Source organism: Colius striatus, chromosome 1 (assembly GCF_028858725.1).
Source record: "Colius striatus isolate bColStr4 chromosome 1, bColStr4.1.hap1, whole genome shotgun sequence".
Taxonomy (NCBI): Eukaryota; Metazoa; Chordata; class Aves; order Coliiformes; family Coliidae; genus Colius; species Colius striatus.
The window spans coordinates 182,786,612-182,814,397 of NC_084759.1; the positions used below are offsets into that span (position 1 = coordinate 182,786,612).

Here is a 27,786-nt window from a genome sequence, read left to right on the forward strand (position 1 = left end):
GCTTTAGAGGTAGACTAAAGAAGGATAAATTGGACAATTGTTATTGTTAAGGGCAGCTTACGAGAGTTGAGGGTTGGATATTAAAAGATGAGAAAAAGGGCCAGAGAGAAATGCTGGATTCAAATGTGATCCACATTTTTAAAAGTTGGAGCCTGTAGAAGACCTCATAAAGACAACACAGAGATTATGCCTCTTAGAAGGTTGGCTGGGTTTAGATAGGTAGAATGTGGTAACAAAACCAGACTTCACCATTGCATAGAGGGATGTTGCAGAGGCAAAAAATGTTCCCTGAACGTGTCTCCTTTGATCTGAGGTGAATCCTGGTGATTACCTCAAGTGCATTGAAATCTAATGTTACCTGAAACAAACTGCCCCCTTACCTTGCCAAGGGACCCAGGACCAGTGGCAAGAGCCCCAGGCAATGGCTGGGACTGGGATGCACAGACACCTGTGCTGCCAGAGACAGGCCCTTGGCTGCTTGGAACTGTACCCAACTGACAAAGACTGAAGACACAGTGTTTTTAATCCCTGACATTTTCTGGCATTTAGGCAGTTCCCTGAGGGATACAGGAAGGCTTTCATTCCTCTATGCTCTATCTTTTCAATATGTGCTACAAAGCCATTCCCTTTAACCTATAGCCAGAAGTGGAGGAAATGGCTGTCTGTCCATCCGTCTGGTTTAGCACAAAGGATGAGCAGTCAGAGCTCTTCTGTTTGAAAGAATTCAAACCTTTGAACTAAAAAAGCACCAAATAGCCTAATTGCAATGCAGATTTCAAAGATCCCAAAGCTGAATTGTAATCTCTTCTATTATTCAATTTCCTTTCCTGTTTAGCTTTTTGCTTTCTAGTGAATAATTATGAAAGCAATTAATAAACAGTGGGTGCTTTCTACTTGATTCTTTATTTTGTGTCAGTACCATCTGCTACACACTTTCCAAACTCAGCAGATTGGAATCACTGACATGAATTTTTGTGTAAGCAGCAATACCACAAATTCTTTAGTGCTACAAAATGATCCCAGGAGGACAACTATGTTTAATTTCCTTCAAATGAAGCACATTCCCAGGAAAAAAAAAAAAACTATTGTCACTTAAATTTATGATACTTTTAAGCTTGCGTTGATTCAACATTCAAAGCTTATATATTGACTGCCCTTGTAAATTGTACTATTACATCCATGGATATAGAGCCTAAGATGGAAATATTTAAAAAGAGGTGCAAGAAATAAAAAGGAAAATATTTTTGTTAAAAACCAAACAAGCAAAAGATAACTCGGGTCTAAAATATTTGGGGTTATCCCGTGCAGATGAAACATTGCAGTTATGATACCGTGTACAATCCAGATTAGTTCTGATCAAATATTTGGATAAGAGCCCTCTTGTTCACAAATAACACAGAGTTCTATGTATCAACAGTCCTCCAGTGAAGAAGAACAGGCCTTTGTTGGCAAATCTGGCTCTTCCTTTGAAACACAGCACCACCACCTGCTTCATTGCCTGGAAAAAACTACGGTAAGAAAAGAGAACTGTTTTCCTGTGAATTCCAACACCAGCCTAATTTTGAATGTTTTCAGTTATTTCTTCTAATTGAGAGGCCTTTATATGAAAGCAGTTAGCTGAGAAGAAAAGACATTTTATCTCTTTTTTTAAGATATTATACCCATTGTATATAAACAACAGGGAGATCCTGGATGAGAGCCTCATCTGGGGTGAAAGATACTGGCATCAGTTTATGACACCAGCACAGCAAAGCTGCATATGTGATCCTCAGTACGGTTTTCATACACTCCATAATGTTATCATATGTACTTTTCTGCAGTATGGTTCATTAAACACAATTTGCAGTCCTTACACATTCAGTACTTAGTGGGGTCAAAACAAGATTTTGCCTGAGCAAATGGTACAGGGAGAGTTGCTCAATGCTTCCTCTGATGTGAATGCAATTCTCACTGAAGTGACTGTAAAAGAGGGTCCCTCAGCATCCCTCAGCATTTTGAAAATTCAACTGCTTAACCCAGAGGCAGGTGCAAAGCTTCAAAGTCTTTTGGCTTCAGTTTAGACACCAGGATCCCTGTAGAAATCACTGATGTTTCTCATAATGACCCAAATATGCTCATCTAGATTTGAAACACCCTGTAAATCAGGACTACTTATTGTGTGCTCTCTATATTTTTCTCTGGTCAGTATCTGGATTATTATACAGCCGTGAAGCATAGTAAACTACAGCAGAGCTCTGATTCAGTAATAACTGTCATATTTACTTATAGCATTTTTCTATACAGACAACAGCAATAACATTGCTAATTTTACATTGCTAATTTTACATGGCTTCCACTTTTATCATGTCCTAAGGTAGCCATTAACACAAATATTATTTATATTGAATTTAATATTTGTATGTTGGAAATTTTACATGGAGCATGCTAAAATTATCTTTATACTTTTGTAATTTTGTGGAAGTTATATTGCCACATAGAATTTACCTTGGGTTGTAGGTAAGTTGGTCAACATCCATTAAACCACCATTTACAAACTTACACAGACTTGCAAATTTACGTTGTTTTACAAGTTTCAGTTGCATCTAAAAAAAAATATTCTTTCTCTTTAACTTTCGTATACATAGTGTAACTTTAGGGTTTTTTCTTTTTTTAATCTTTATAGACTATTTCTAGATTTTCAGCAAAAGACCCAGTAATGCGTCTGCTATATGTGATGGAGAACAATGTGAAAGTTTTTCTGCTCTTTCTCAAAAAAAAAAAAAAAGAGATTAAACAGTTTTCCCACAGCAGACATTACTAAATTAAAATATGATGTGTGTTCATGTATAATTTAAAGGTCCCAGTTCTTATGTCACTTAGATAGTAATATGTCATTCCACGGGTGCTTATGTCTCCTCCTTTCTTACTTTTGGAGTACTCATTTTTATATAATGTGCTGTAGGACAAAATGTCTTGTGTCTCATTCAGAGTATAACATGATTTCTTTGCCAAGATTCAGGCTGGGTCCTTTTGGAACATTTTTGAGACATTTTGTGCTAGAACCAGATAATAGCAATCTGTCTTAAAAATTGTTCCACATTGAACATTACAAACGTATTTAAAAACCGCAGTAGTCACCACAGGTCTTGTCAAACTGTCACAGAAATCATGGGGGGAAAAAAATACATTTCTTTGGTGAGAGTTGAATTTGGCTCCTGAAGTTTCACATTTCCTCTAGTCATAATGGTGGAAAATGTAAGCCTTTTTTCCTTTTTTCTGTTGTTTTTTTTTTTTAATAACAAGTCTATAAAGCAAGTATTATCTCACTTCCTATATTTGCATAGAATCTGTTTTCCTTTTTTCCTTGTCTGTTAGGTCCTGCTCGTTCTAAGTTCATATGACACAGGAACACAAAAATGTATGCAAGGGTATTCTGCATTCCTAAAATTTTACTAAGAACTTGTAGAATCTGGCAAATTGCTGGTTCATGGTATAACAACACGGGTGAAGTGCTTTCTTAGCCGTCCATCATCCTTTGAAACATTTGGTACAAGTATCAGTCCGGATGATGCTAAGCAAAGGCATATTTTCTCTTTTCCAGCACTTTAAAGTCCATAGCATAAGATCTCTTCCATCCTAAGAAATTCAGTGTTAGCGATGTTATGCAATTTCGTGAAAATTACATTAATAATGAAAATAATTGCACTGAAAGTTATACTTTATAGGGCCACTTTCAGCTAATTTAAGAACAGTCAATTAAGTATAACCAAATCTATTAACTTGAGCCATTATATAGTTTGAGAATGTTTCCAGTGTATAGTAAAAGTTCACTCTTTAATGGACCCTACAAATTGAATTCCTGTTGTTTGCTCGATAAAGGTTTTAGGAAGCACAAAATTACTTTTAATCGGAAAACTAGTGGAGTTCTTGCCAAGCATACTGCAAGCCACTGAACATTGTAATCTGAAGGTGGTGATTTTTCTTTCTGAATTTTATGTCCACTGTGTGATCACATTCAAAATCTTGATTGTGACTGACGTGTGCCTTATAGAAGTCAGTTTTCAAGCCATCTCTTTCTTTCCGTATCGCTTGAAATTGGCATTCTTCAACATCACTCAATTCCTCACAGACTTATGTCTGAGTGAAAAAGAACAAAAGAAATGGAACTAACAGTAATACACTTATAAAGGTACTTCCATTTGTTGCAAACACTTGGCCACAGTTGTTACTCTGTTTACTTTGTTCAGGTGTTGAAACATCAGCACCTTTCCAATCAGTGCACCACTCTTTGGGGGAAAAGGTACTTTTTCTCATTTTAACATACAAAAATGCAGGAGGCTAACAAATCTGGAGTGCAAGAGACTGAGAGGAGCATAAAACCATCCAGAACACGTTCTCTAAACCATTCCCCTACACCATTTTCAGGATATGCAGACTTGGTTCCAGCAGTTAACCAGAAAGAAGGAGGCTTTCTCAAACTACACATAAACTTGTCTTAATCTCTGCTTAGTTTGATCTACTACTGTAAAATGACTGTAAAAATTACAGACACACACACACTCCCTCTAGGCAACACCACTATTTCACAATCTTTCACACACAAAGAAAATGTGGAAAACATGACTGAATGAAGGGCTTCCTCATCACCTACTGAGTCAATGTAATCCATGAATTTGGATTCAGCTTTATGACAGCCCTATAAAACTACTATCTATGCTGGGATTATGCAAAGATTGGATGACTAAAAACTAATTCATTTAACTAAACGCTCAGTCTTCTAAAATGTTCCGATACACCAGTCTACAGTAACTAGGAACTTTTTGGATGCTTTTAAAGAAACATCTCATCTCCTCTAATCAAAACTTCTATTGGATAGAATATTTTTCTTTTACATAGATGTATACCACCAAATACACTGTTTCAGATCCCAACATCTACTGTGTAATTCAAAAGGAAGATTTAGAAACACATCTAACATTATTTATGAATTTTATTGTACTATAGTTCAATACAATACATCTTATTTATTTCCAAACAACACTTAGAGCATTTACATAAGCATCACTTGCATTTGTATTAATAAACATAATCTTCCATTTTGTGGCACTTCATAGATTATACAGATATTTATAAGACAAGCTGCATTACAATCACGTGTTATTTTCAAAAATAATTTGGATTAACAGTTTCTTTTTTACAGCTCTGAGCATTTTGTTCCAGCATTTACGTTTGTATTGGTATTCAGCCCAGGCTAATGTGGGCTAAACACTATAATCAAGAATAAGCTGTCTAACTTTTCCAGTTTATTCCGTTGTGTCGATTCAAACCTTTAAACAATCATGATTAATCTGTTCACTTTAATTCTCTTTCTGTGTGTGCTTTACCCCTTTGTTGGATTCCTCTGGACTAGAACCACGAGTTTGTGGATGAGCAAGTCTATGAAGAGAGCTGCATGGAGGTTTCTACAGTCAACAGACCTCCAAGCCACAGCCCCTCTCTCTCATCTCAACAAGGTGTTACCAGCACTTGCTGCTCACGAAGACACAAAAAGACTTACCGCATCCCAAACACCACCATCACTGGCAGCCGTCCGGGCAGTGTCCAAGAGCTCAGCACCATCCAGATCAGATGTGTGGAGAGGACGCCTCTGTCTAACAGGTACTACACATGCATCAGCACACTGAGCCCTGAAGCCCCTTTCTTTATTATAGAAGAAGTGTAGAGGTGTTGTGGTCTCCATGGGCAGGCTGTGAGGCTAAAGATGAAAGTCAAATAGGCATTCAAAAATGATACTAGTACTGAAATATCCTGCACTGTGTTTGCTCCAAGCTTAAACTAAGATAAAAGAATAGTCTCTTTATACCAATTTTTGCGCTTTCATGCCTTCCCCACAAACTACCATGTACCACTTGCAGCTGATAGCATCCAGAGACCGCAAACGAAATGGAGCACAAAATATTATATGCCACTGACAAAAACATAAGAAGAAAAATTGAGCATAGAAAAATACGTGGTTCAGATATACAAGATGAGCACGTGAGAAGAGAAAGAAAAGTCTGTACCTGCTGTTCCTACTGGTTTGGTTCAGAAGCAGAGAGACTTCCTCACATATTCACAGAGCAGAGAAATAAAACTGATTCCCTAACAGTAATGATCATAAGAAAGATTCTTTTAAGTAAAAAGTCTGTAATTTATTGAATGTCTCTATACTCTCACAAGTAAACCATTTGGCTTTCAGGTATATCCTAACACCACCTCTGAAAACACAGCAAAAACACAGAATAGATAAAATGTTCTTAATTAAGCATGGCATGGAGGACTGCAGGGGACTGGGACTGCCCTTTAGTTTCCACTTCCCTGCATAGCAAGTCACTTGGCTATGCTAAGTTTGCTCAAATCTTCCCCTGGTCAGAAGCAATTGGGTGATGGGCTGAGAAACTTTTAGAAGTGCTAAATAGTGAGAAGGAAGGGAGAAAGGGAGCCCATCCACAGACATAACTATGGACCACCTGCTGCTGGGATGCAGTGCAAGGTTGTGAAGCCATGTCCTGCCGGGGTGCAATGCAGGGTGGAGGGGCTGTGTCCTCCGGGGGTGCAGTGCAGACTGGTGGGGCTGTGTGCTGCCAGGGTGCAGTGCATGGTGGTAGACTGTCCTGATGGGGTGCAGTGCAGAGTGGTGGAGCCATGGTCTGCCAGGGTGCAGCACAGGGTGGTAGGGCCATGCCACTTTGCACCTCTGAGCTAATGAGGCAGCTAATGAGATGGCTAGCTGAGGGAGTGGAATTGGGCACACAAGAGGTTTGCAGCAATGTGAACCTTCATGGATTTTTGTTTCTTTCCCCAGTCGTTCCAGCTTAAATGCCAAAGTGGATGAGTGCGTTAAACTAAACTGTGAGCAGCCTTACGTCACTACAGCAATAATCAGCATCCCGACACCTCCAGTCACCACACCTGAAGGAGACGATAGGCCAGAGTCTCCTGAGTACTCAGGAGGAAACATTGTCAGAGTATCTGCTTTATAAAACAAGGAGTGATTTCTAAATTAGCATAAAGACCACTCACAAGCTGAGCTTGAGCAGTGAGAAGCGAGTCGCGAGGAATGAGAGAGCTGACGTCAAAGCCCCTTCACCTGTGTGCCAGCAGCCGCCGCAGGAGAGCCACGGGGGAAACAAAACACTCGGTGGGTTTCGGTGTCATAGCGTGTGAACCAAAAGGAGTTTCTTATCCCTTGTCCAAACTGACACACGGTGGAATCTTCTGTGACCATCCTGACTTACTATATGAGCACAATGAAATGTCCCCATTGATGCTTCTTCTTATCATGAGAGCTCTTTTTAGAAAACAAAAAACAAAAACAAAAAAGCAAAACAAAATATAGAAACAAACCCGTGTTCCTGCTGAATGCAAAACAACAAAAAACATTTTGATAACGTGTCTTTTTTTCTTTTCCTGTTAATAAACCACAAACTTGTTGAGAAACTATCAAAAAAAATGAAAGAAAAAACAAGCTCATACGAAATATGTTTGTACTGACTGAAAGAACTACAACCATAATGCATGCTGAAATTATTTGGAGCTGTGATCTCAGTTTATTTTTGTTGTTTTTCAGATTAGGCATGATAAAATATTACTGTAGAAAGGGGCATTTCCGTGCACTTACAACAAGCTGATTGTTAATGTTCCATGGTAGTTGTACAAATAACTTCCCTCTGAAAAATGCAGTATTTCTTATTCCAACACTCATTAGTGAACTAAAGGTGTTCAGTTAGTTATTGTTTTATCTTGCTTCCTAGGTACTGTTACAACTGCAATAAGTCATTGTACACCTGTTGTATCAGGAATCAGGATTTCTTGGTTTTTTTAAGGTATTTTACACAACTTCATCTACACTATAAACTTCTAATGGCAAACATTTTAACAATCTTACAGCCAAACCGTGCACCGCGAATGCGTTGTTCAGTCATTGTTCTTTTTGTCCACTGTCCTCTCTTTCTACGCCAGTTTGTTGTCCACTCCGTTAACATATTATTTGGGATTTCAAGGCTACCGATGAATCAACAGAGTCCTTTCTTCCGTAGACATCTTGTCTACTTCTGTCTTTTCAGAACAAACTCCTCATCCCACTGTACTCTTGCAGGATCAAGCCTACTTGAATTGAAATTATAACAAAGGTGTTTTTGGGATCAGCTAACACTTATCTCCAAACCTTCCTTGTTGACATGTTGCAGCATCCAGAGTATTGGCTACGCCAGAAGACATTGAAAGGCATTCTGTAAAAATGATGGCTAAATTCTTTTTGTAATTATCTGTAAACTTGCATCCTAAAATTTGTTTGACAATTTATATTGTGTGAAGATATTCAGTTACCTAAGAACACTGACAGAATAATGGATTGGGTTCCAAAGCCATAAAAACCTAATTTATGTCAACTGGAATTTACCCACATGGGCAGGCCAAAAAGCCAATATGAAGGCTCTTCTAGTCAAGACTTTTTGGCTTCATTTTTAAAACACTGATGTTCTTGAAACCTTTCTGATTAAAAAAAAAAGTGTCATTTTTCTTCATGAGAGTGCATTAGGAGATGTATCACAATGCTTCCTATATACATGACATACCATACATCATATACATGGAATAAGTGCATATCAATACATACATATATACATCAAAAACACTGGATCAGAAATAATTGCATGTCTGCAAAATAAAATATGCATATAAATGAAAAGGCTCAGTGCATTAGATGCCATTACAATAAATGATTAACACAGTTATTTACTAGTTTGAGTAGTGTATGTTTCAGTACAGTATTTGCTAGCATTCTACTGACCTGAAAATCTGCATTAAGAGAAAACACCCACTAAAAAATGAAACTTGCTGACAATACACTATTTACTGCACACAAAATCTAGTCTTTCTATCTACCTGTCAATAGAGACTGACGAGTAGATGATGGGCTACCACGCTACAGTATACACACCAAAATACAACATTACATATTAGAACTAAATCACAGTTGAAAGGAGTACATAATATCATCCGTTACTCCTTTAGCTTATCATTTACTTATTCAGAAGCTTGATTGATTTGCCGGTAACTTCTCACTTTTTCTGCAAATCAGAATAACTTATTCATTGCAAATTGAGCTTCTACACCTCTGTCAAACCTGAGCAGAGAGAAGCAGCAGAGGCTGTCCTCTGGCCCAGAGGAGCCCTCCTCATGAGGAACTCTGCCCAATTCGATGATCTGATATTTTTCTCCTCTCTATCACCTTGTTGGAAATTGCAGTAGATCTGCTGAAGCTGGTGGTTTACCTAAGTTATAGGGGCTTTAAAGCAGAGGCAGAATGGACCCAGAGCTTTTACTTGCATCCTACTTCTTTTCATTAGTTACTCATACAAAAGATGTCTTGGTCCCTACCTCTTGCCAAACATTTGTTGATATAAAAACGGTCTTGGTATTAGCAATCTGCAGCAACTTCATTACGCCACACGGTACGTTCTGACTAGTTATACCTGGTAAATAATGCAAAAAGGCAGTTACTAAACCCACTTTGGGACAGACTATGTACAACCCAGGAAATCTACTGACTCCATCAGGTTACGTGTCTTTTAAAGTCTCCTTTTCATATAGTCTAAAAAAAGAATGCACTATAGCAATACACTTGCGTTAACAGTTAGACCCCTGAAGCAACTTGTATCTTAATTTTGAAAATGCAGCTTAAGGAATAATTTAGTATGATTTTGCAGAATTCCAGTTCTGAGTCATATTTCATATGTCACATGGGTAATCATTAATTTATTCTGAATTTGGGAAATACACATTCTTCTGGTGTTTTAGGTGATTTAAATGCTGTTTTGGTAGTGAATGACTGTTGATGACTGTGTAAAATGCATCTGTACTGTACATGCAATGTAATTATTTCTGTGTATCATACAAAGAAACCGAGGTTGTTGTTTTGGCAATTTTGTTTGACAGTCATATATCGTATTTCAGAAGGCAGCATAATACATGCGTTATGCTGAATAAATAGACATTTGAGGAATATTTAAATAAAACATCTGCATGCTTGAATGGGTCAATTGGTTTTGCAATAACTTATTCATAGAACTCTTTTTTCCCCTTAAAAGATTGAAAGAACACGAAATCTGAGGGCAACGAGATGTCCCCAAGACATGAGTGCATCTAAACCCCACCAGACCCACCAAGACCAGGATGCCACAGCTCTATAACACAGAGCTGCCATTGTCCTGCATCACTGGCCATGACTTTGCCCTTTGCAGACTGCAGCAGCAGAGAAAATTGGGGCATTAAATTATTTCCAGCAATGTGAACCCCATCTCTCTATCTGTACTTTAAAATCTGTGTTTCCAACACCTGATATCAACTTCCCTTGATAAAATATTAGTGCACAGATGAGATCAAACTCATTTAGCAGTGTAACAGGAGGTAGCAACACACTGTGTGACACTTGCAAAGGGCAACTAGCAGCACAGATGATGCTGATTTATCAGCTGTGTATATCATAGCACTGGGATGGATAAATGCATAATGGCTGCTTCTGCTCTGAGCTGAAAAAAGGTAGAAGTAAATACCTGTCGGTGAAAAATCCTAAAGCATTTTGAATGAGAACAACTATCCTCCCATAAAACAGCTACAGGATATAAGCTGAAAACGTACACTTTACGTTGTGAGCTTTTGGACACAGCTGCTGCAGAAACACACTGACTTCCAAGAGAAGGCTTTCATAGTGGAGAGCACGATATGACCTCAGCTACCCCCGTGAGAAGGGTGGCTTTCAGAGAGACAGACAGTCTGGAGGAAGAGAAATTATTGAAATTGTGAGATCATTAGGTTTTAGACAATGAGAGTGCTTAGGAAGTCATATGCTCTCCTACATCTGGGGACCACCAGGACTTAGCTTTGTCATGGGTCATGGATAATCTGAAGATTATCAGATATGTTCTGGAACAACAATCAGCTGATAGGATACACAAATGTGTGGCTAAAAGAACAGTCAGAAGTGAACAACATATTCACATTGTCTGTAAGGTATACATTATTATTCTGCAGGGGGGTTGGACTAGATGATCTCTAAAGGTCCCTTCCAACCCCTACCATTCTATGATTCTGTGATTCTATCTGGACAGCACAGTTTCTTAACTGGCCTGCATTACCTATTTATCTACTTTTAAAGTACCAATTTTCACAGCATCTATGCATAAGAAACAACTGAAGGTGGGAGAGCATTGAACAAAAATCAAGTAGACACATTAAAATTCTGCAATATTTAGGACATCACGTTTTTTTGAGAAGAAATTTAATTAATTGTACCCAAGTTTTAACGTTTTATATACAATCCCACTTCAATAGTTTACATGACTCAAACAATACTTATAGTGGGTTGATCCTGACTGAATGCCAGATGTTCACCAAAGCCATTCTGTAACTCCCCCTCCTTGGTTAAATGGGAGATAAAATCTAATGGAAGGCTCATGGACCGAGATAAGGTCGGGGAGATCGCTCAGCAATTATCATCACAGGCAATAAAGACTCAACTTGGGGAAATTAATTTATTATCCATCAGAGCAGAGTAGGATAATAAGAAATAAAACTGAATCTTAAAACACCTTCCCCTGAACCTTCCCTTCTTCCCATGCTAAACTTTACTCCCAAGTTCTCTACCTCCTGCCCCGCCACAGTGGGTGAAGGAGCAGGGAGTTGCGGTCAGCGTGTCACCAATGGTCTCTGCCAATCCTTCCTCTCAGGGGGAGGGCTCTTCACATTCTTCCTCCTGCTCCAGCGTGAGGTCCTTCCCACAGGTAACAGTCCTCCATGAACTTCTCCAATATGGGTCCTTCCCACAGGCTACAGTTCTTCAGATTCTGCACCAGTGTGGGTCCTTTCCCAAGTGCAGTCTTTCAGCCACAAACTGCTCCAGCATGGCTCCCTCATGGGATCACAAGTCCTGACAGCAAACCTCCTCCAGCTGGGGCTCCTCATATTCATCAGTCCACAAGAGCCTATTCCAGTGTGGACTTCCCACAGAGTCACGGCTTCCTTCAGCATGGAGTCCTCCCCAAACTGCAGGTGGATCTCTGCTCCCCCATGGCCTCCATGGCTGCAGGGACAGGGACTCACCAGGGGCTGCACCACAGGCTGTGGGGAAACCTCTGCTCTGGTGCCTGGGCACCTCATCCCCCTCCTTCAACACTGACCTGGGTGGCTGTGGAGTTGTTGCTCTCATATATTCTCACACCTCTTTCTGACTGTAGCTGTTGTTAGGAAGTTTTTTCTACCCTCTTCTTAGAAAATATGTTAGCACACAGATGCTACCACCATCACTGATGGGCTTGGCCTTGGCCAGTGGTGGGTCCATCTTGGAGCCAGCTGACATTGGCTCTGTCAGACACAGGGGAAGTGTCTAGCAGCTGCTCACAGAAGCCCACTCTGTAGCCCATCATGCTACAAAAACCTGGCCATGCAAACCCAATACATGGGTTTTGTGGTAAAAACTTTTAAGACTACTTAAAAATCCCTTCCTCCATCATATTTAACTGTATAGTCACTATGACCAACAGCCTCTCTTTTTACTTTTAATATATATTCACTTAGATTTATGGGTTGGTTTCACAAAATTAACTGTTATAAAGAATAGAAAACATAGTTGTGTTTCCTTCAAAAAGTGTTGTCATAGAGCCTGCTGGCAGATGAATCAGTACCCTGTTCAAAGGTCACAAATAGTGGATTTTGCCTCCTAAAAGCATCCTCATACTCCCACATCATGACTGGATGGTGCAAACCTTACTCAGCCCTGCAGCTGCGCACACAGTTCCACAGACTCAGTATGATTCACCGGGCTGAACAGAAAGATCTGATGCAGGCAAGGGTGACCTCTTTTCTAACACAGTTGCTCTCCTCATCATTAAGTGATCTGTGAAAAACATTAAGAAGCATCTCCATAGTTGTTTCTTGCAACAAGAAAGATTCAGTTCATTATGCTTATGCTGCAAAGAAGAAAGCACACACCATCCTTCTCCTCCAGGTACTCTTGTAAAACTGAGGGAAAGAGGAAATAAAAGGCCAAAGTAGTTTTCACTGCTGCAAATATCTCCAAATGTCTCCCTCTTGCCAAGTAGACTCTCTCCCACATATATCCTAAAACTCTACAGGAAACAGCACAGGCTTACAGCAGTCTAGCCAATCAATTTTAAGGCTCCTTGAACAAGCCCTAGGAATAGAGAAACACCTCATGGCCTGAGCTCAGGGAAAGAAAAAAAAGTTTGAAAGTGTTCCATTTTATAGCTGAGACCCATTTCAGCAAAGGTGGTTAAAGGCTCAAAACAGAAGGATTCTTTCCCAGAGTACAGTAGTCCTTACTATGAAGGGAATACTTTTATCATTTCTGATGCATCAACCCTTTCCCTAATGAAACTAGCCCCATACTGAATGCAGACTGGCTCAGGATTTAGTAGCCAAGTCCAAATAAGGTTACCCTGACAGTGGATGTTCACTGTCATGGGAGTCCACAAACAAGGAGTCCTAATCCCTCTGCTCTTAAAATAACCTGATTACATCCAGTGGCAGTGCTTCCTGACCATCTGGGAAGCCTAAAATCAAATTACCTGGGCTGTCACTATCTAATTCTAGCTGTGGACTTGAACAAATCTCCCTAGCCTTCCTCACCACATTGGATCCCACATGAGCTCTAACCCAGACCTGAGAAGACTTGCAGGCAGTGTGGGGAGCCCTCCCATGGGACAGCTGACACATGCCCAGGGGATCTTCCACAGACACTCCTCAGGTAAAACTTTGTCAGGACTTCCTCCAAGGGCATGACTTCTTCCCGTCCTTTTTTCCATTACTTATGGTGACATTCCCTTTGCTCAGTTGCAATCCACAGTTGAATGTAGCTGTATATGTGTAATCCACAGTCAAAAGATTCCAGAGTTTATGGTTTGGATTTTTCTTTTTGAACAGGGGGAAAAAAACCCCAATGACATCTCAGTGCACTGTGCAGCATCACAATTCCCTGCAGTACTCTGAAGTCTAGAGTTGGCCTGTATCCAGGCTGTCAGACTCCTGCTCTTTCCTCCTGAGGAACATCGCCCTCAGCTACAGCAACACTCCCAGGCTGAGCAGTGGCAAGGATGGAAGCCTGTGGTAACACTGGGGAGCAAGGCTTCCCGAACCATGCATGAGAAAGGAGTTCTGGCAAAGATACTCCAAGCAAAATGTTGGGAAAGTCTATCTTTTAGCCTTTTTCTTACCTCCCAAAATAAGTTTTACCATAGAATCATAGAATTGTTTGGTTGGAAAAGACCTTTAAGATCAAGCCCAATTACTAACCGAACACTGCTAAGCTCACCACTAAACCATGTCCCTAGAACCTCTGCAGGAGAGATACAAAACCAGGAAGGTAATCTTGGTTGCAATACTACCTGTGAAATAATTACACCCACATGTAGACTGCTAAAAACCAAACAACAGCCCACACAATCAAAGAGCTTAATTTCATGAGCCCTTAAGAAGCTCTCAGAAGTAATAAAAAAGAAAATTAATTCTACAATACAGTTTCTCCATGACAGAATATGTGGAATGTGTAAAGACACATCAAATTAACTCACACCAGCAGGACAATCCTCCCACAGCCCACCCGAGGCTCTCGCACTCCAGGACTTTGGAATAAAAAAGCCATTTTGGAATTTAAGACAAAAGTAATTTTATTGCCTACCAAATCACACACTGCTTTTTTTTTTCCTTTTCTTTTACAAATTCCAAAACAAAACAAAGAATTTTTTTAAATGTAATATTACGTAGAAAACCATTTGCCACAAACTACTGTACTCAGTGGAACAAACATATATTTCAGGAGTGTGGCCAATTGTAAAAATAATCCTATGAAATAAACATTGTTCATAAAAATACAGTAAAATGCACTTTCCCCACCTCAATAAATATATTTTAATGCTGTTTCCAGTTGGCATTTTAAGCCACTAGAGAGCTCTTAATGAAGAAGCCGCTGAAGTATATCTCCTTAGGTACTTTTACAATTATTGCAATAGCATCCAGAACTGTAAGCATTTTCCTTGCAGTCTTTTGTTTCTACTTTCATAGGAATCACAGACAGGAGAAAAGATTTATCTATAAAAATGTGCTGCTCCCACACTGATTCCCATTTTGGAAAGAATGTTTAAGGCTTTCTTTCTTTTCACTAAGAATAGAACAAACTGTTTCAAAAAAGGATTCTCCAGAATTCCTCAGAAAATTATAGTCTATTGCCCAGAGTCATAGTTTTGTTTTCAATCCCTGTTTAACATAGTTAAAATTAAAAATTAAACAGTTATGTTAGATAAAAATAAAAGTTTTAGAACATCTTTAACAATGAAAATAGCTAAGATAAAGGTTTTGTTAGAAAAAAAGAAACTCTCACTTTTTACAAATCTTGCAAATGTTTAAATCCAAGTATTGACTTGAATTGTAGTTCTGCTTTCCATGCACACACAAAACCACACAATTATATATACACAGATCCCTGATTAAGACATTTTCCAAATGGCTTATTAAAAACATAAAAGTCAATTCCAGCTGCAGTCACAGTTTGCTTGCCCAAAGCCAATTCGCTTCTTCAGAAAAGGAGGATTTCTCTTCCTTTCCCGAGGTGTTCCTTAGAGGTTCTGTCTGTTTACCTGTGAACGAATTGGTGTTTTACCCATCACACTGCTTGTGACAGCAAGTTAAACACCACTGTGACCAGTGAATGAGTGCCTTCTAAAAAACAAAATAAACTCTGTTCCATGGCTAAGAGGCTGACAGGCTCCTCCTCCATTCTATGCTGGCCTCCTCCTGTTCCATTCATCAGCTCTTTTTTGAAGCATACAGAGACTGGTATACTTGGCGTACTTGATGGCACAGAATAAAAACCATCAACAAAAAACAATGAAAACCCTTTGTGACTTCTCAGATTGATCGCACCACCTATAGCTCTTCCATTTCAAAGTGTGTATTAAAGCTGTTTGCCATGGATGTATGCTCAAAGATTCTTGTCAGGCTTGGTTTCAGTAGCTCCACAGAATGACATGACAGCTGCTGCGAGGTATCGCTCTTCAGGGCCATGATCTGATCTGCCCCGGGATCCCGTCTGTCATAGTAGAGAGCCCACAGCAAAGTGATGGTGAGGATCATAGCCAGGATCTGCGTTACTCCAATAGAGATTCCTAGAAATCGCAGCACTTGCAATTGCTTCGTCCCCCTCAGAAATGTGTACATTTTTTTACCACACCCCTACGAAACAAAACCAGATTTTTAAAAAACAACAACATTATTTGGCTTGCAGTTCCCAAGATTTAGCTCATCCTACCCAATGCCAACATTTCTGGCTCCCCAAAATTTCTCTCTCTCCTCCTTTAAACAATACTTTGAAAACTATTTTGCCTACTTTTTAATAGCTTCCATGTGCACTTGTTTTCTCATAAGCTGACAGTTTATTGAGTGTAACAAGCTCCACAAGATCCATGCTACTCTTCGATTCAGAATTCACTCAAAAGTTGTTCGAGTTCCTATCAATCATCACTGATTTTTTAAAGAAACTCAATTGGTTTTCTGAAGGTTTAAAAGCCATTAAATCTTCTTTATCATCTTGCTTCTATTCTTGAATTGCAGCTCTTCAAGGTTGTAAATGATTTTGAACTCTTTAGACTTTTTCTACAAATAATATCACAATCTGAAGTTAAAACAACGTTCTAGGAAAGATCTACAGACCTGCATAACCTCATCAGTGTCTCTTTCCACCTTTTCTTTTTTAGTGTTTTATCTGGACTCACTATGTGCCAGTTTATTAGTTCCACAGAAAGTCCCTAGGGAGTAGAAAAATCGTTACATTCCAGATACCACCTGAGTAAGGAGCATCAAACAGAATAGCTTTTACAGAGGACTTGTGAAAAATTTCCAGAACACAGTGGCTACAAACAGACTTTTGAACTAGAAGCACCTCCTCACTACAAAAAGTGTATCTGCTTATTATGGCAGTTATATGCTCTGGTTACCTCCCCTACCCATAAACTGTATTTTAATTTTAACCAGACTAATTTCTGATCTGAATGTACAAACCTCCCTGTCAATTACTGTGACTGTATAACTTTGAGAGCCCGTTCTACCCCTAGGCTCTGCACAAATCCAGATGTGCAGCTGGACCCTGCTCCAAAGAGCTGACCCTCAGCATGGTGTATTAGGAAGATAATCAAATACATCACCTCTGAAATTATTTACAGAATAATAACTATTATTTACACAGAAAAAGTCTGATGAACACTATGTTAAGATATCAAGAGTTGATGTTTCCCAGAAACAGAAATTTAGCTCTTTCAAACCATCTGTGCATGCTCCACGGTTTGCCTACATGGCCAACTAATTACTGGACAAGGCTTCAGGAAAGCTCACAAGCCCTGTAATGGAGAAAGGATCTCCAAAGAGACAGTCACTCTGGGAATTAGTGGCTAACAGTGCAAAGCTACAATGCTTGTGGCACAGGAAAGGTGACACCCAGTCTTAGAAAGGATAAAACCTTGAAGAGGGCCCTTAACTACTCTGGGCAATGCTTATTCTTCCTTTCTAAACTTTGCAAGGCTTCACATCACAAAAAGCAAAAGGAACACAGCCACCAAGGGAAGATTCAAAGTAACAAAGTGAATGGGGTAACGCCTTGACTACCAACAGGCCCAGAAGACAACATCAGCAACCTGTCAAAATGGGCATCACCTTCAAAATGTCATTTTTGTGTCTATATCCTTACTGTGTATTTCTTACAGCTCTTCTATGAAAAGAAAGCAATTGATCAGTGATAGAATCTGAAGATAGGACATGATAAATAATACTTTTTGATCACATTGAAATTTCCCAAATATATTTCATGACAGGCCACACACAAAGTTAACACCACAGTCATCAGATTTTCAATCAGGATTTAAATGAATGTACTCTATGATAACCTTATCAGAGTAAGTTAAAGGATCTCCATGTCTCTGCTTTGTTCATCATTTCACTGTGGCATTTTCTAAACACTAACATAGTTTAGACACAGAACAAGGAGCAAATGTGGATTCTCTGAAATTTGAAAAGAATAAAAACCACTGTAGCAAAAGCAAAGTAATTGAATTTGATGAGGAACAAAAATCGTCATGTTGGTGTCTTTTATTCTTCAACTAGAAGACAGTGTTGTAATTACATTACCTTACAAATTTGTTTTTAATTACAGAGAAAGTGGCCACATTGCAATACTTTTGATAACTTTAAGGGATGCAGGTACATGCTGGTCACAATTAAAAAATGCTCAGCCACAGCAGTATTCAAGTTCAGTTCATTCGTTGCCTAGAGGAAACATCCATTAACGGAGAGCAATAACATTAATGTGTGCATCTCCTGCAGTACAGACACATAACTGAGACAAATTATGCCCAATCTAGACAGACCGCCTCCTTCCATTTAATGACTATCTTACAGTTCTGCTCTCATACACATTCAAAACCAGTTTCCTCACATTCATGCACTTTTGCTTACGTGATATATTCATAGTTGGTAGCCTGCAATTAAGGAGTACATAAATATACATTCCTCGTAAAAGTTTGTCACTAAACAGGGAACTCTTGGTGACAACTCAAAAATAGTATAAAACTTTGCAGCAATCATTCAGAAGAATTAGCTTCAAACTCCTACAGAGCTATGGATTAAAGGCCTGATTCATATTTATTACAAGGGCCATTTTATATTTTCGGTCTTAAAATGGAAACAAGGCATATTTCTGATTTACTGCAACATCACAGAATAAGGACCAGATGCTAAGTAAGGCACTTCTCAGAGCAGAAAAGATAAACCATCAGCATATCCCAATAGACCTGTAATATACTCAAAATTATGCTAGAAAACAGCAGAATAAACACTGAACACACAAATTTGATTTTTCTGAAGGTATCAAGTGCTACGAATTTTATCTAAGCTACAGTTCCCAACCACAAGATGGGCAGAACTCCCCTTATCCTCAGATCACAACAGACCTCCGAGGTCACGTGGCCATCTAACATATGTCCCTCACCTTCCTTCTAAGGTCAGTCTGTTTCATCAACTGCACAAAAGGTTGAACTCACCAGAATAAAAGCAGTCCAAGACAACTAACACATTTGAAAAACAGCTTTCAGAGTCCAGTAAGAAAAACCCAATTCCTGCCAAAAATACTCTCAAGCAGAACTGTAAAGTAAAGCCACCTTTCTCTCTACAAAATTTGTATTGTGAAGGATTCCAACTTAAGACTACAGAAAGCTTTAAGGTCTCAGCAGAAAATTACAGCACAGCTACAACAATTTTATCAATTCCAGCCAAACCAAACTTCAGTTTTCACAAGTACTACAATGATTTTTTTCTGAAGCACCAGAATGGACTTGAAAAGCATTTACATAAGCCAATTTTAGGCTAGCAAAGCTAAGCTCATCAGGCTCCCTCTCAAACCACCAGACTATGCAAGTTTTTTTCAGAATCATTTTCTAAAAAAAGGCTTTTCTCCTTCAATTCTCCAAAGCAGAAGTCATACAGATTAGCCATGCAAGTGTAAGTTGGTTTTGCATTATATTGATAAGCATATTAACAATGATACTGTGCAAGCCTGTGAGGCAACCTACAGGAGAGCACTACGGAAAAAAAAAAACCTACAAAACCAAACCCATTTTGCCAACCAAATATTCTACATATCTCAAAGAGCAATGGAGCATTTTTCTGTCTGGTAAAACAGCCTGTCCCTTTTTGGAATAGATTCTGCAGCAGAGAACCAAAAATAATTTTTGCAAAGAGATTAATCCATCCAAAATGCCCTGGGTTATGGTAGAGACAGAAACATAAATGTGTCCTTCAGGCTTCTTTTAGGAAAAACGCCAGGCAGTCTTCCTTATCAAGTGGGTTTTTAACACAGCCTTTTAGTTTCCACATCATCATCTTTGGCTATTAAATTTCTCCAAGTAGAATGAAAAGAACTTAAACACATAAAGGCCACAGAGAACCACGTTCCTGGAATATGGCCTTGGGAATGAAATGTTAGCAGATGAAAAAGCCTTTCAATTTCAACAGGACATTCCAGTGGCTAGTAGTCCTCAAACTTTTGAGCTTCCTGAGCTCAAAAATGAAGTTTTTTGTTCAGTGACACTGCTTACATCCTCTTGTTTTTTCACATAAGCAGGAAGGACACTCCAGGCAAATGAACATTCTGCAGCTTCTATACATTTACACTCCTTGAGGGCTCTGTATGGCAGAGTTTGGTCTCTATGGTATCATTACTGGCAACAGTATTACAAAAAGTACCATTATTGCAAAGTGAGACACAGTTCTTTCTTTCTTCAAGAACTTGTATGAGACTGGCAGGCCCCAGAAGCAGCCTGAATGGCTTTTCCCATTCAGAGACTGACACTTCTAAGGTGCAACCAGTGCTACTTGCCATAAGGCAGAAGGGGGTCTACAAGTAGCTGGTGGAAAGAAAATAGCCTCTGCCATGGCCTCCACTATTCCATCGCACAGTCTACCCTTCTGAGGCACGTGTCCTTTAGCAGCTCTACCTTTTCTCCCCCCTAGGGGAAGAACATGAGGACTAAGATGGATATATGACAGTCCAGAAGAGATCAGATAATTCATGCTCAGAGTCACTGCCGTACAAATTTAGCAAATCATTCTGTGCCAGCAACGCCATTTCCCCAAAATATGACTGCTTACTGGCAAGAGGTAATGTTCATCATGGCTTAATATAGCCAATCTCCTTTGTTTCAGAGGTATCTCTCCATCTGAACAAGAACCACACAAAAAACTATTTATGAGTCTTGAACAGTGGAAAGACACTGGGACAAGAAAATAACGTTTCTTTGGGTGCTCTTCCATAATGCAGCATTGCACTGTCCACTGGAGTAATGTTCATACTGCAGCATCCAAAAGCATGCTTCTCAGGCCTGTCCTCCTGCCTAGGCATCCTCTGTTGCCCTCAAAGCAAGCAAATGAAGAATGAAGCTCTACTCAGAACCTCATAACTACTCGACAGAGACATGCATTTTGTCATTACTGGACTGTTGGTCATTCTGCTATTATTGAAGGCAAAATTAAAAGTCTTAGGATATCTGTCAGCATAAAAAATGATAGGTAGCAAGTCAGCCTCCAGTCAAAGGTGACTTTAGATTATGTTTTCTGAGTTTTAGTTGAGAACTTTTTTTTTGTAATTTCCACTCTAAGAACAGCAATGATTTGCTACCATAATCACCTCCCTTACCCACCTTGAGTTCAAACAGGTTCTCTCTCCTGCTTTTAAGGCTTTTTTAGAATTCTTTTAAAACAATAATGATACTATAATGCAGTAGAATTAGAGAGAAAAAGTATTTTCATGCAAAGTTCCTATGCACTCTCACAGTACAGCAAATCAATTACCTGCCCCCTTGCACAAGTCCTGTTAACAAGAGAGCTCTTGTCTTCCAAAGACCTTCTGAAAAGCGTCCTTCCCTGTATTAGAGTTCTCATTACCATAGGGTAAGTGGAATTTCTCTTAGTTTGGCAAGCTGGAGACTGGACATTATACTAATACTAATTTTGTAATTTTTGACTGAAGCCAATTTCAACTCCAACCTAACCAATATAAAACAAATACCTCAATATGTCTCAGATATTAACTGCATTGCTACTAACTTACTCACTTTTAGGTAACAGTGGGTAGGTGGGTGGGTTTGTTCCTTTTTCCTTCCTCCCCCTACTTCAGCGTTAATAAATAATAAACAATCAAACACAAAAAATACTCTCCATAATTACTTTCCAAGCCTTCATCCTGAATTGCAAGTGGTAAGTTTGGAAAATTACTGGATCAGGAAAGATGTACAAGAGCCTTCTGAAATATCCACATTTTTCTCCTTACCTCCTGATAAAGGTCACTGAGATCCTCATGATGTGCCTGTTTGGAGCACCCTGGAAACTCTTTGACACAACAGGAGTCAGGTGGCCAGTCCATCTCTGTCATTTCCAGCCAGTCTGTGAAGTACACCACCCCACAACATTTAAACTGCAAAGGAAGGATTAGCCAAGATCAGCAATAATGATGCTACTTCTTCATAAAAGTAGGTCATCAAAAAAGCTAACGAAATTCCTAGTAACAGTTTTCAATATATTTAAATGGGACTAAAGATGAACATCTACAAGAGTTTCCACGTATCTTCTTTTGCCATACTTTGACATAAAAGCAACGTTAACAAATGTAATGTAGTGACCAATGAACACCACAGAAACAGTCAATAATACTGCTCTGTCCTTTAAATCCCAACTGCTCCGTCAAAGGATGCTTCACAGAAATTTTCCTACCCTGTCATTCTGCTGCTTTTACTACAAGAAACCAACATATGATCGTTTCATGTCAAAAGGGCGAATAATGGACAAGTACATCTGTGGCTGAAGGACGACTTAGGAAAAATTATTAAAGGTCTTACTAGTAAGGACTGTTACTGTTTTTGTAAGGCTATATCTATGGACACATCTGTTGAAAGCCAGATGAGAAAAAGCATCAATTTCTCTGAATACGTGAAAAAAAGAAAAAAAAGACTTCAAAAGTGAGCAAAAAGGTATAGAAATAAAAATGCTGTAAGGAAGAAGGAAAATGGAAGGAAGGGGTGTCACACAAATAAACACGGCAACAGAATCAACCATAAAAGCAGAAAGTCTGACTGCAAAGCAGATGAGCCATAATTGGCTATAAAACCACTGAGGACTAACAATCTGTCTTCTCCTCTGCAAAGCACTCTGAGATTTAAAGCCAAATGACCAGCCTACCACACTCCTATCTGCTTTCACATAAAAAAGGGCTCAAGCAGCTACCTTAGACTTTCTTTGGCATTGGATAGGGAGTTTACATGACTGAAAAAGAAAAAAAGAAAAGAAAAAGCCTTGCTGCAGGAACAAGTTGCTGCTTTTTCCTGTCTGGATTTTCTCCTGTCCCAGCCTGAGTGTTATTACCTGGTTTCTTTCACCCACAGGCTTGGGAACATTTGCTCCCCTTACCCACTTCAGAGTGGCTTGTACTCAAGCAGTTCGGTGCCCAGACACCATACTGGCACACACCATGCCTTGTCTTCACCAGCCTTCTTACAAATCTCACTTCCTCCTTTTTCACCAGAGCTTTGACGTCTCATCACTTTGTTAGTCAAAATTCTCCCAAGATAAAACTTAAGACAAGTTCAAACTTTGGATCGTCATCATAATTCAAAAAACCACCTACTTAAGGATCCTTTCTTACTGTAAAATCTTTTCTTTCCCCTTTGCCCAAGTTCTTCTTTCTTGACTTCAACTGACCTTTCCCATCTTCCTTAGCGTAGTCATAAGCATTTGCGACCAGCAAGAGGGTTGGCAGGAAAATACATTTCCTGTCTCTCTCTCAGATGCTAAAAGATACAGAGGAGTGAGCAAAAAGTTGATCGGGGCTGTATCTTTGGGAACAAAATTGCAATTACTTTTTTTTTTTCTTCAGGAAAATAACTGTACTGCAGAAGGGCCCCAAGCATAGCGCTCGTTCGGGCACAAAGCATGTACCAGGCTCCCACATTCACCAGCTGAGTTATGAGTACACAGAATAAAAACGAGCATCCCACCAGTTAAGTAGTTACTGTAAAACAGCTTTCTCAGGTCACTTCAAACTTTCCTAAAATCATTCCACTGGTCAGAGATGGAATACAGGAAAGCTAAAAGGAACTTTTTGTCCCCTCAAAGAGTTAAGGTAAAGCTGAAGTTTTAGTACTAATATACATAATAAAACCAGCCATTATGATGACACTACAACAACCAAAGGGATAAGAGGTAGCTTTTAATTTAATCAACCTATACATTTATACCATGAATAAATGGTATAAAGAAGGTAGAGTATCAGCTCTATTCAATGAAATGAAGAGCATTTTATTGTATTACCTCAGGTACAGAACAAACACTCTACGTGTGTATGAAGAATTACTCAGTTTCACAGAGCACTTGCATAGTGGAAGGGTGTTTAACTTGCATGGGGGGTGTTTAATTTCATGTAGTCCTCACTCTTTCTTTCAGGTTTTAGTATAAATACAGACTAACCAAGAGTTGCCAGGAAATGTTTAAATAAACAGGAAATCTGTGCAACAATGATAGATTTCAACATTTCAACAAGGGCAGCACAATGACAGGCATTTAAAGAGTTCTCTTCCTGCATGTGAGTTATATTTGGAGTTAATGGGTTTTACCTTGGGCAATTTCATGGTTTTGTAACATAATACTTCGTTCTTTAAAAACAGTTCTGAATTTTAGTAGGCTAGAGGGCAAAACTGTGAATACACAAGGAAGCTTTCTGGTTTGTTTCCCATCCTCCCAGTCAAAGGAAATAAAACCCCTGATCATTTTCTCAAACCTCAGCCAAAGAGACAGGGTTGGTATCTTTTTGGAAACTTCCTTTCCCATTCATTTCCAGTTAAAACACATCTCATAACTATGACAGCTCCATGAAAGGAAACTAACAGAATCTACAGGAAGGGGAGCACAATTCAGTATTAAAACAGCACGTAGCAATGTTCATTTTACATTACCTGTAGATTTTTTATTTTTATATACATCATATTCTTAAATGTTATCATAATATTAAAAGGTATTGGTGTCCTAACCTTACTGGCAAATGAGAAGGTAGTGTTAGCAATTTAATTGAAAATAGTAAAATTCTTCTTTTGGTTTTTAGTGTCTTTAGGAACTACAAAAAGCTCAATTAATGTTAAAGGATACCGTCACTACATGGGGTTTCACATGAAATTAACTTGCATTTATTTATCTAATCACTTATAAAAACATACCTTTTCCTTTGCAGACAAATAGCATTTACCAAGCATGTGTTACTTCAGCTCATGAATTAACTTACCTCCCTCTGGAAAAAATTCCAAGCATGGGTCAGCCACTGGTACCTAGGGAGGCCATAATTGGTCATCCTGGCTTTCAGCGTGATCATATCGGACCACTGCACTGGAACCTGGAGCACAGAAAAGAAAGCGATTCACAGAACAGACAGTTGGGTTGTGGCTTCAAACCCAAAACTTCCATCTGTTCTGAGATCTTTCCAGTACAATGACCAAAACAACTCTGTATGCAAATAAAACAGGAAAAGAAGTACTTCAATTTTAGTGATACTGAAATTTTATGAGTCTTTACTAAAATATCAGGAAAAAGTTATTTGTATCCTTGCTTACAAATTAAAGTACAATGAAAAGGAACTGCGTTTTTACGAGATTCAGAGATGTCTGGTACAACTTGATCATTACAGATTTTTTTACCTGATGTAAAACTTGAACTGGGTCCCATCCAAGTCATAGGGGATGGCATTTGTCTGCCCCAGTTCAAGTATCTCCCTGGTATCTCAGTCAATAGAAAGAAAGAGGCAGCCATATGGGGCCATTCATCTCAAGTTAAATATTTTAAACAAGCAGATGAATGATTCCCTTGAAGTCTCAAATCCATTTCACCGTCTGAGGTGACAAATTTGGATTTAAGTATCTAAATATATAAAAAGAATTGAGACGAATTTTCCCCTGAGTCTTCTCAGTGGCTTTCTGGCTTAGCCTGGAGTCCTGCCCACAGGTATCCTGAATGTATTAGATTTCAGTATCTTGCTCAAGAACAAGGAATTGTAGACAATGAGGCCCTGTAAACTTTTTTCTTTGCACGCACTCATGGCCTTGTAAATCTTTTCTCCTGAAAGAAGGATTCTCAAAGTATTTTTCTTTCAAAATTTGACTACTCGGAAGTGAGGTGCTGTTGCTCTACCCTGTCAGACTATGACTCTCAGTAATTTGTTAGAAACAACAGGAGTAAGCGCTACAGCACCTGGAAAATACCATGTAGTTAGGAGTCAAGAAAACTCCTGTTCAGATGCACAAATTTCAGTGTGCCAAACTAAAAGGAGTTGAAGACTGCTGTTGACCTTCTAGGCACATATACCATTCATGCTGAGTTTTGCCTTGTTCCCATTAGCTTTAATAGTCATGGTGAAAGAAATCACTATTGCGCTAGCAGCTTTGGTTTGGGGTGCAGGGGAGCCCAGCTCCTCCAGTGACTATGACTCAGATATCCTGTTCAATGCAAAGTGAACACTAAGGGCATTCTGAAAACAGCAATAAATGTTATCTAAGTAAAAAAAATTCTCACAATACCTCTGGAGGAGCCTGGTTTGCTAGATGCTGTACAAAAACACAGGGACAATCACTGTGTGACTGACCACATAATCTAAATAAAAACATTTGACAATGTTGCTAAGTTGTAAATACATTTTTGAGATCCTTGTAAGGCTTGATATGACATGTATATTAATATATTTATATTAATAACACCCCAGAAATTTAACCCATCTTTCACTTAGCAGTATTTTATAAACATTAAACTCACACCTGCACATGTGAAAAATGTTAGCAGTAGAGTACTAAAAATACTCAAAAAAATTATCACAGATTATTTCTACCACAAACATTTCATTTGTCACTATAATAAAACAAATTGGTTTTGTACTCAATGCATTTCCCTCTCTCTTGTGTTGGAAGTTAGCACCCTGCTTCCTTTGGATATTTCATATCGCTGCAATTAAGCTCATATTTGCAAAGACTATTTTTTTGTTATCTTGATTTGAACACAGTCCAAGGCTAACACGTTACCACAAGGCGTCCAACTTCTTCATGAAAACAATGGAAAGCAGGAAAAAAAAAACCAATCAAGACATGAGAGAAAGAAATTAAAAGCAAGTCAAAACAAACTAAACCTCACTGCAGCAGCTAAGGAAAGATACTGGAATCTCTGTGTTTGACCGCTCCTAGAATGCCAACATGTCAAACTAAGGATTGCGATATATGTACTAAATAGCTTCCCATCAGCTCATGCATACAGTAGTGAACGATACAATAATAATCTTGGGATGCATTTGTTTGACTACACACCAATACTCTTCTGTAGTGTGTAAACAAGCAGTAACTAGAGATGCTGTTTCAATTTTAGCCTAAGTTCTGTAAAGCTCGGTCTGCTGTTGAGATCTACTTATTCATTATTATTTTTCTAATGAGTATCCAGGCTTGAACAATGCCCAAGATAAGCCAAGAACCCACACTGGCTTTTCAATCTTATGGGTGGAATAAATTAGTCACGAGGCACACTTCATGCTGAGAGCTATCACGAGCTGGAAGGAAAATTGTTTATACAAGGACACTTAGAGCAACGTGTCCACAAGCCAAAGAGAGCTCACATTGGATCAGCAGAGGCGGTTATGCCTCAGTGACATTTTTGACAACATCACCCACCTACACTAATGCCAACTAATTCTTTGAAACACACCAGAGGATTGTTTGATTTCATGCCACATGGAAATCAGCATGTCATCAAGTCACCCCCATGGGTATGAAGAGGGAGTCTTGTTATCTTCATCGAGTAGAGTGGGAGAAAGTATGCTCTAGGGAAGTGACCTGCACAGGTATTAAAGAATCACTGAAAAACAACTGCGCTCTTCCAGACTGCCACATTCCTTACAGATCTCAGCAGCAAGAAACCTGAGTCTCGCCTACCTCATCACAGGAAAAGCAATAGTGTTAGGACAATGAAAATAATAAGAGAAGGAAATTGGATGAAAACAAAAACCCAGTATTTCAGGGTACAAGGAATAAAAAAAAATACATAGAGAGAAGAGCGACTAAAACAGAAAAGCGCTTACTGAGGAGATTTTTTTTCTGCTATTTGCATGCTTATGTTCATATACTCAAACTCCTGGGAGAAAGA

The 27,786-nt window shown here is 39.0% G+C and overlaps 2 protein-coding genes across 3 annotated transcripts in view; one reads left to right on the top strand and one right to left on the bottom strand.

The window, feature by feature from the left end:
• KCND2 (potassium voltage-gated channel subfamily D member 2) overlaps positions 1–7,257 on the top strand; it is a 286,604-nt gene extending 279,347 nt beyond the window's left edge. Inside the window, exons 4-6 of the mRNA XM_062017792.1 lie at positions 1,418–1,513; positions 5,390–5,637; positions 6,824–7,257. Of these exons, the coding sequence (XP_061873776.1) occupies positions 1,418–1,513; positions 5,390–5,637; positions 6,824–7,001 (522 nt within the window). The 3' untranslated portion in view covers positions 7,002–7,257. The remainder of the gene's footprint in view (positions 1–1,417; positions 1,514–5,389; positions 5,638–6,823) is intronic.
• Positions 7,258–14,684: 7,427 nt separating this feature from the next.
• The window catches only part of TSPAN12 (tetraspanin 12), a 44,978-nt gene continuing 31,876 nt past the window's right edge, over positions 14,685–27,786 (bottom strand). For both annotated transcript variants that reach the window (XM_061988729.1, XM_061988735.1), the window contains exons 6-8: positions 24,899–25,006; positions 21,902–22,045; positions 14,685–16,263 (exon numbers count right to left, since the gene is read on the bottom strand). In XM_061988729.1, the coding sequence (XP_061844713.1) occupies positions 15,958–16,263; positions 21,902–22,045; positions 24,899–25,006 (558 nt within the window). In that variant the 3' untranslated portion in view covers positions 14,685–15,957. The remainder of the gene's footprint in view (positions 16,264–21,901; positions 22,046–24,898; positions 25,007–27,786) is intronic.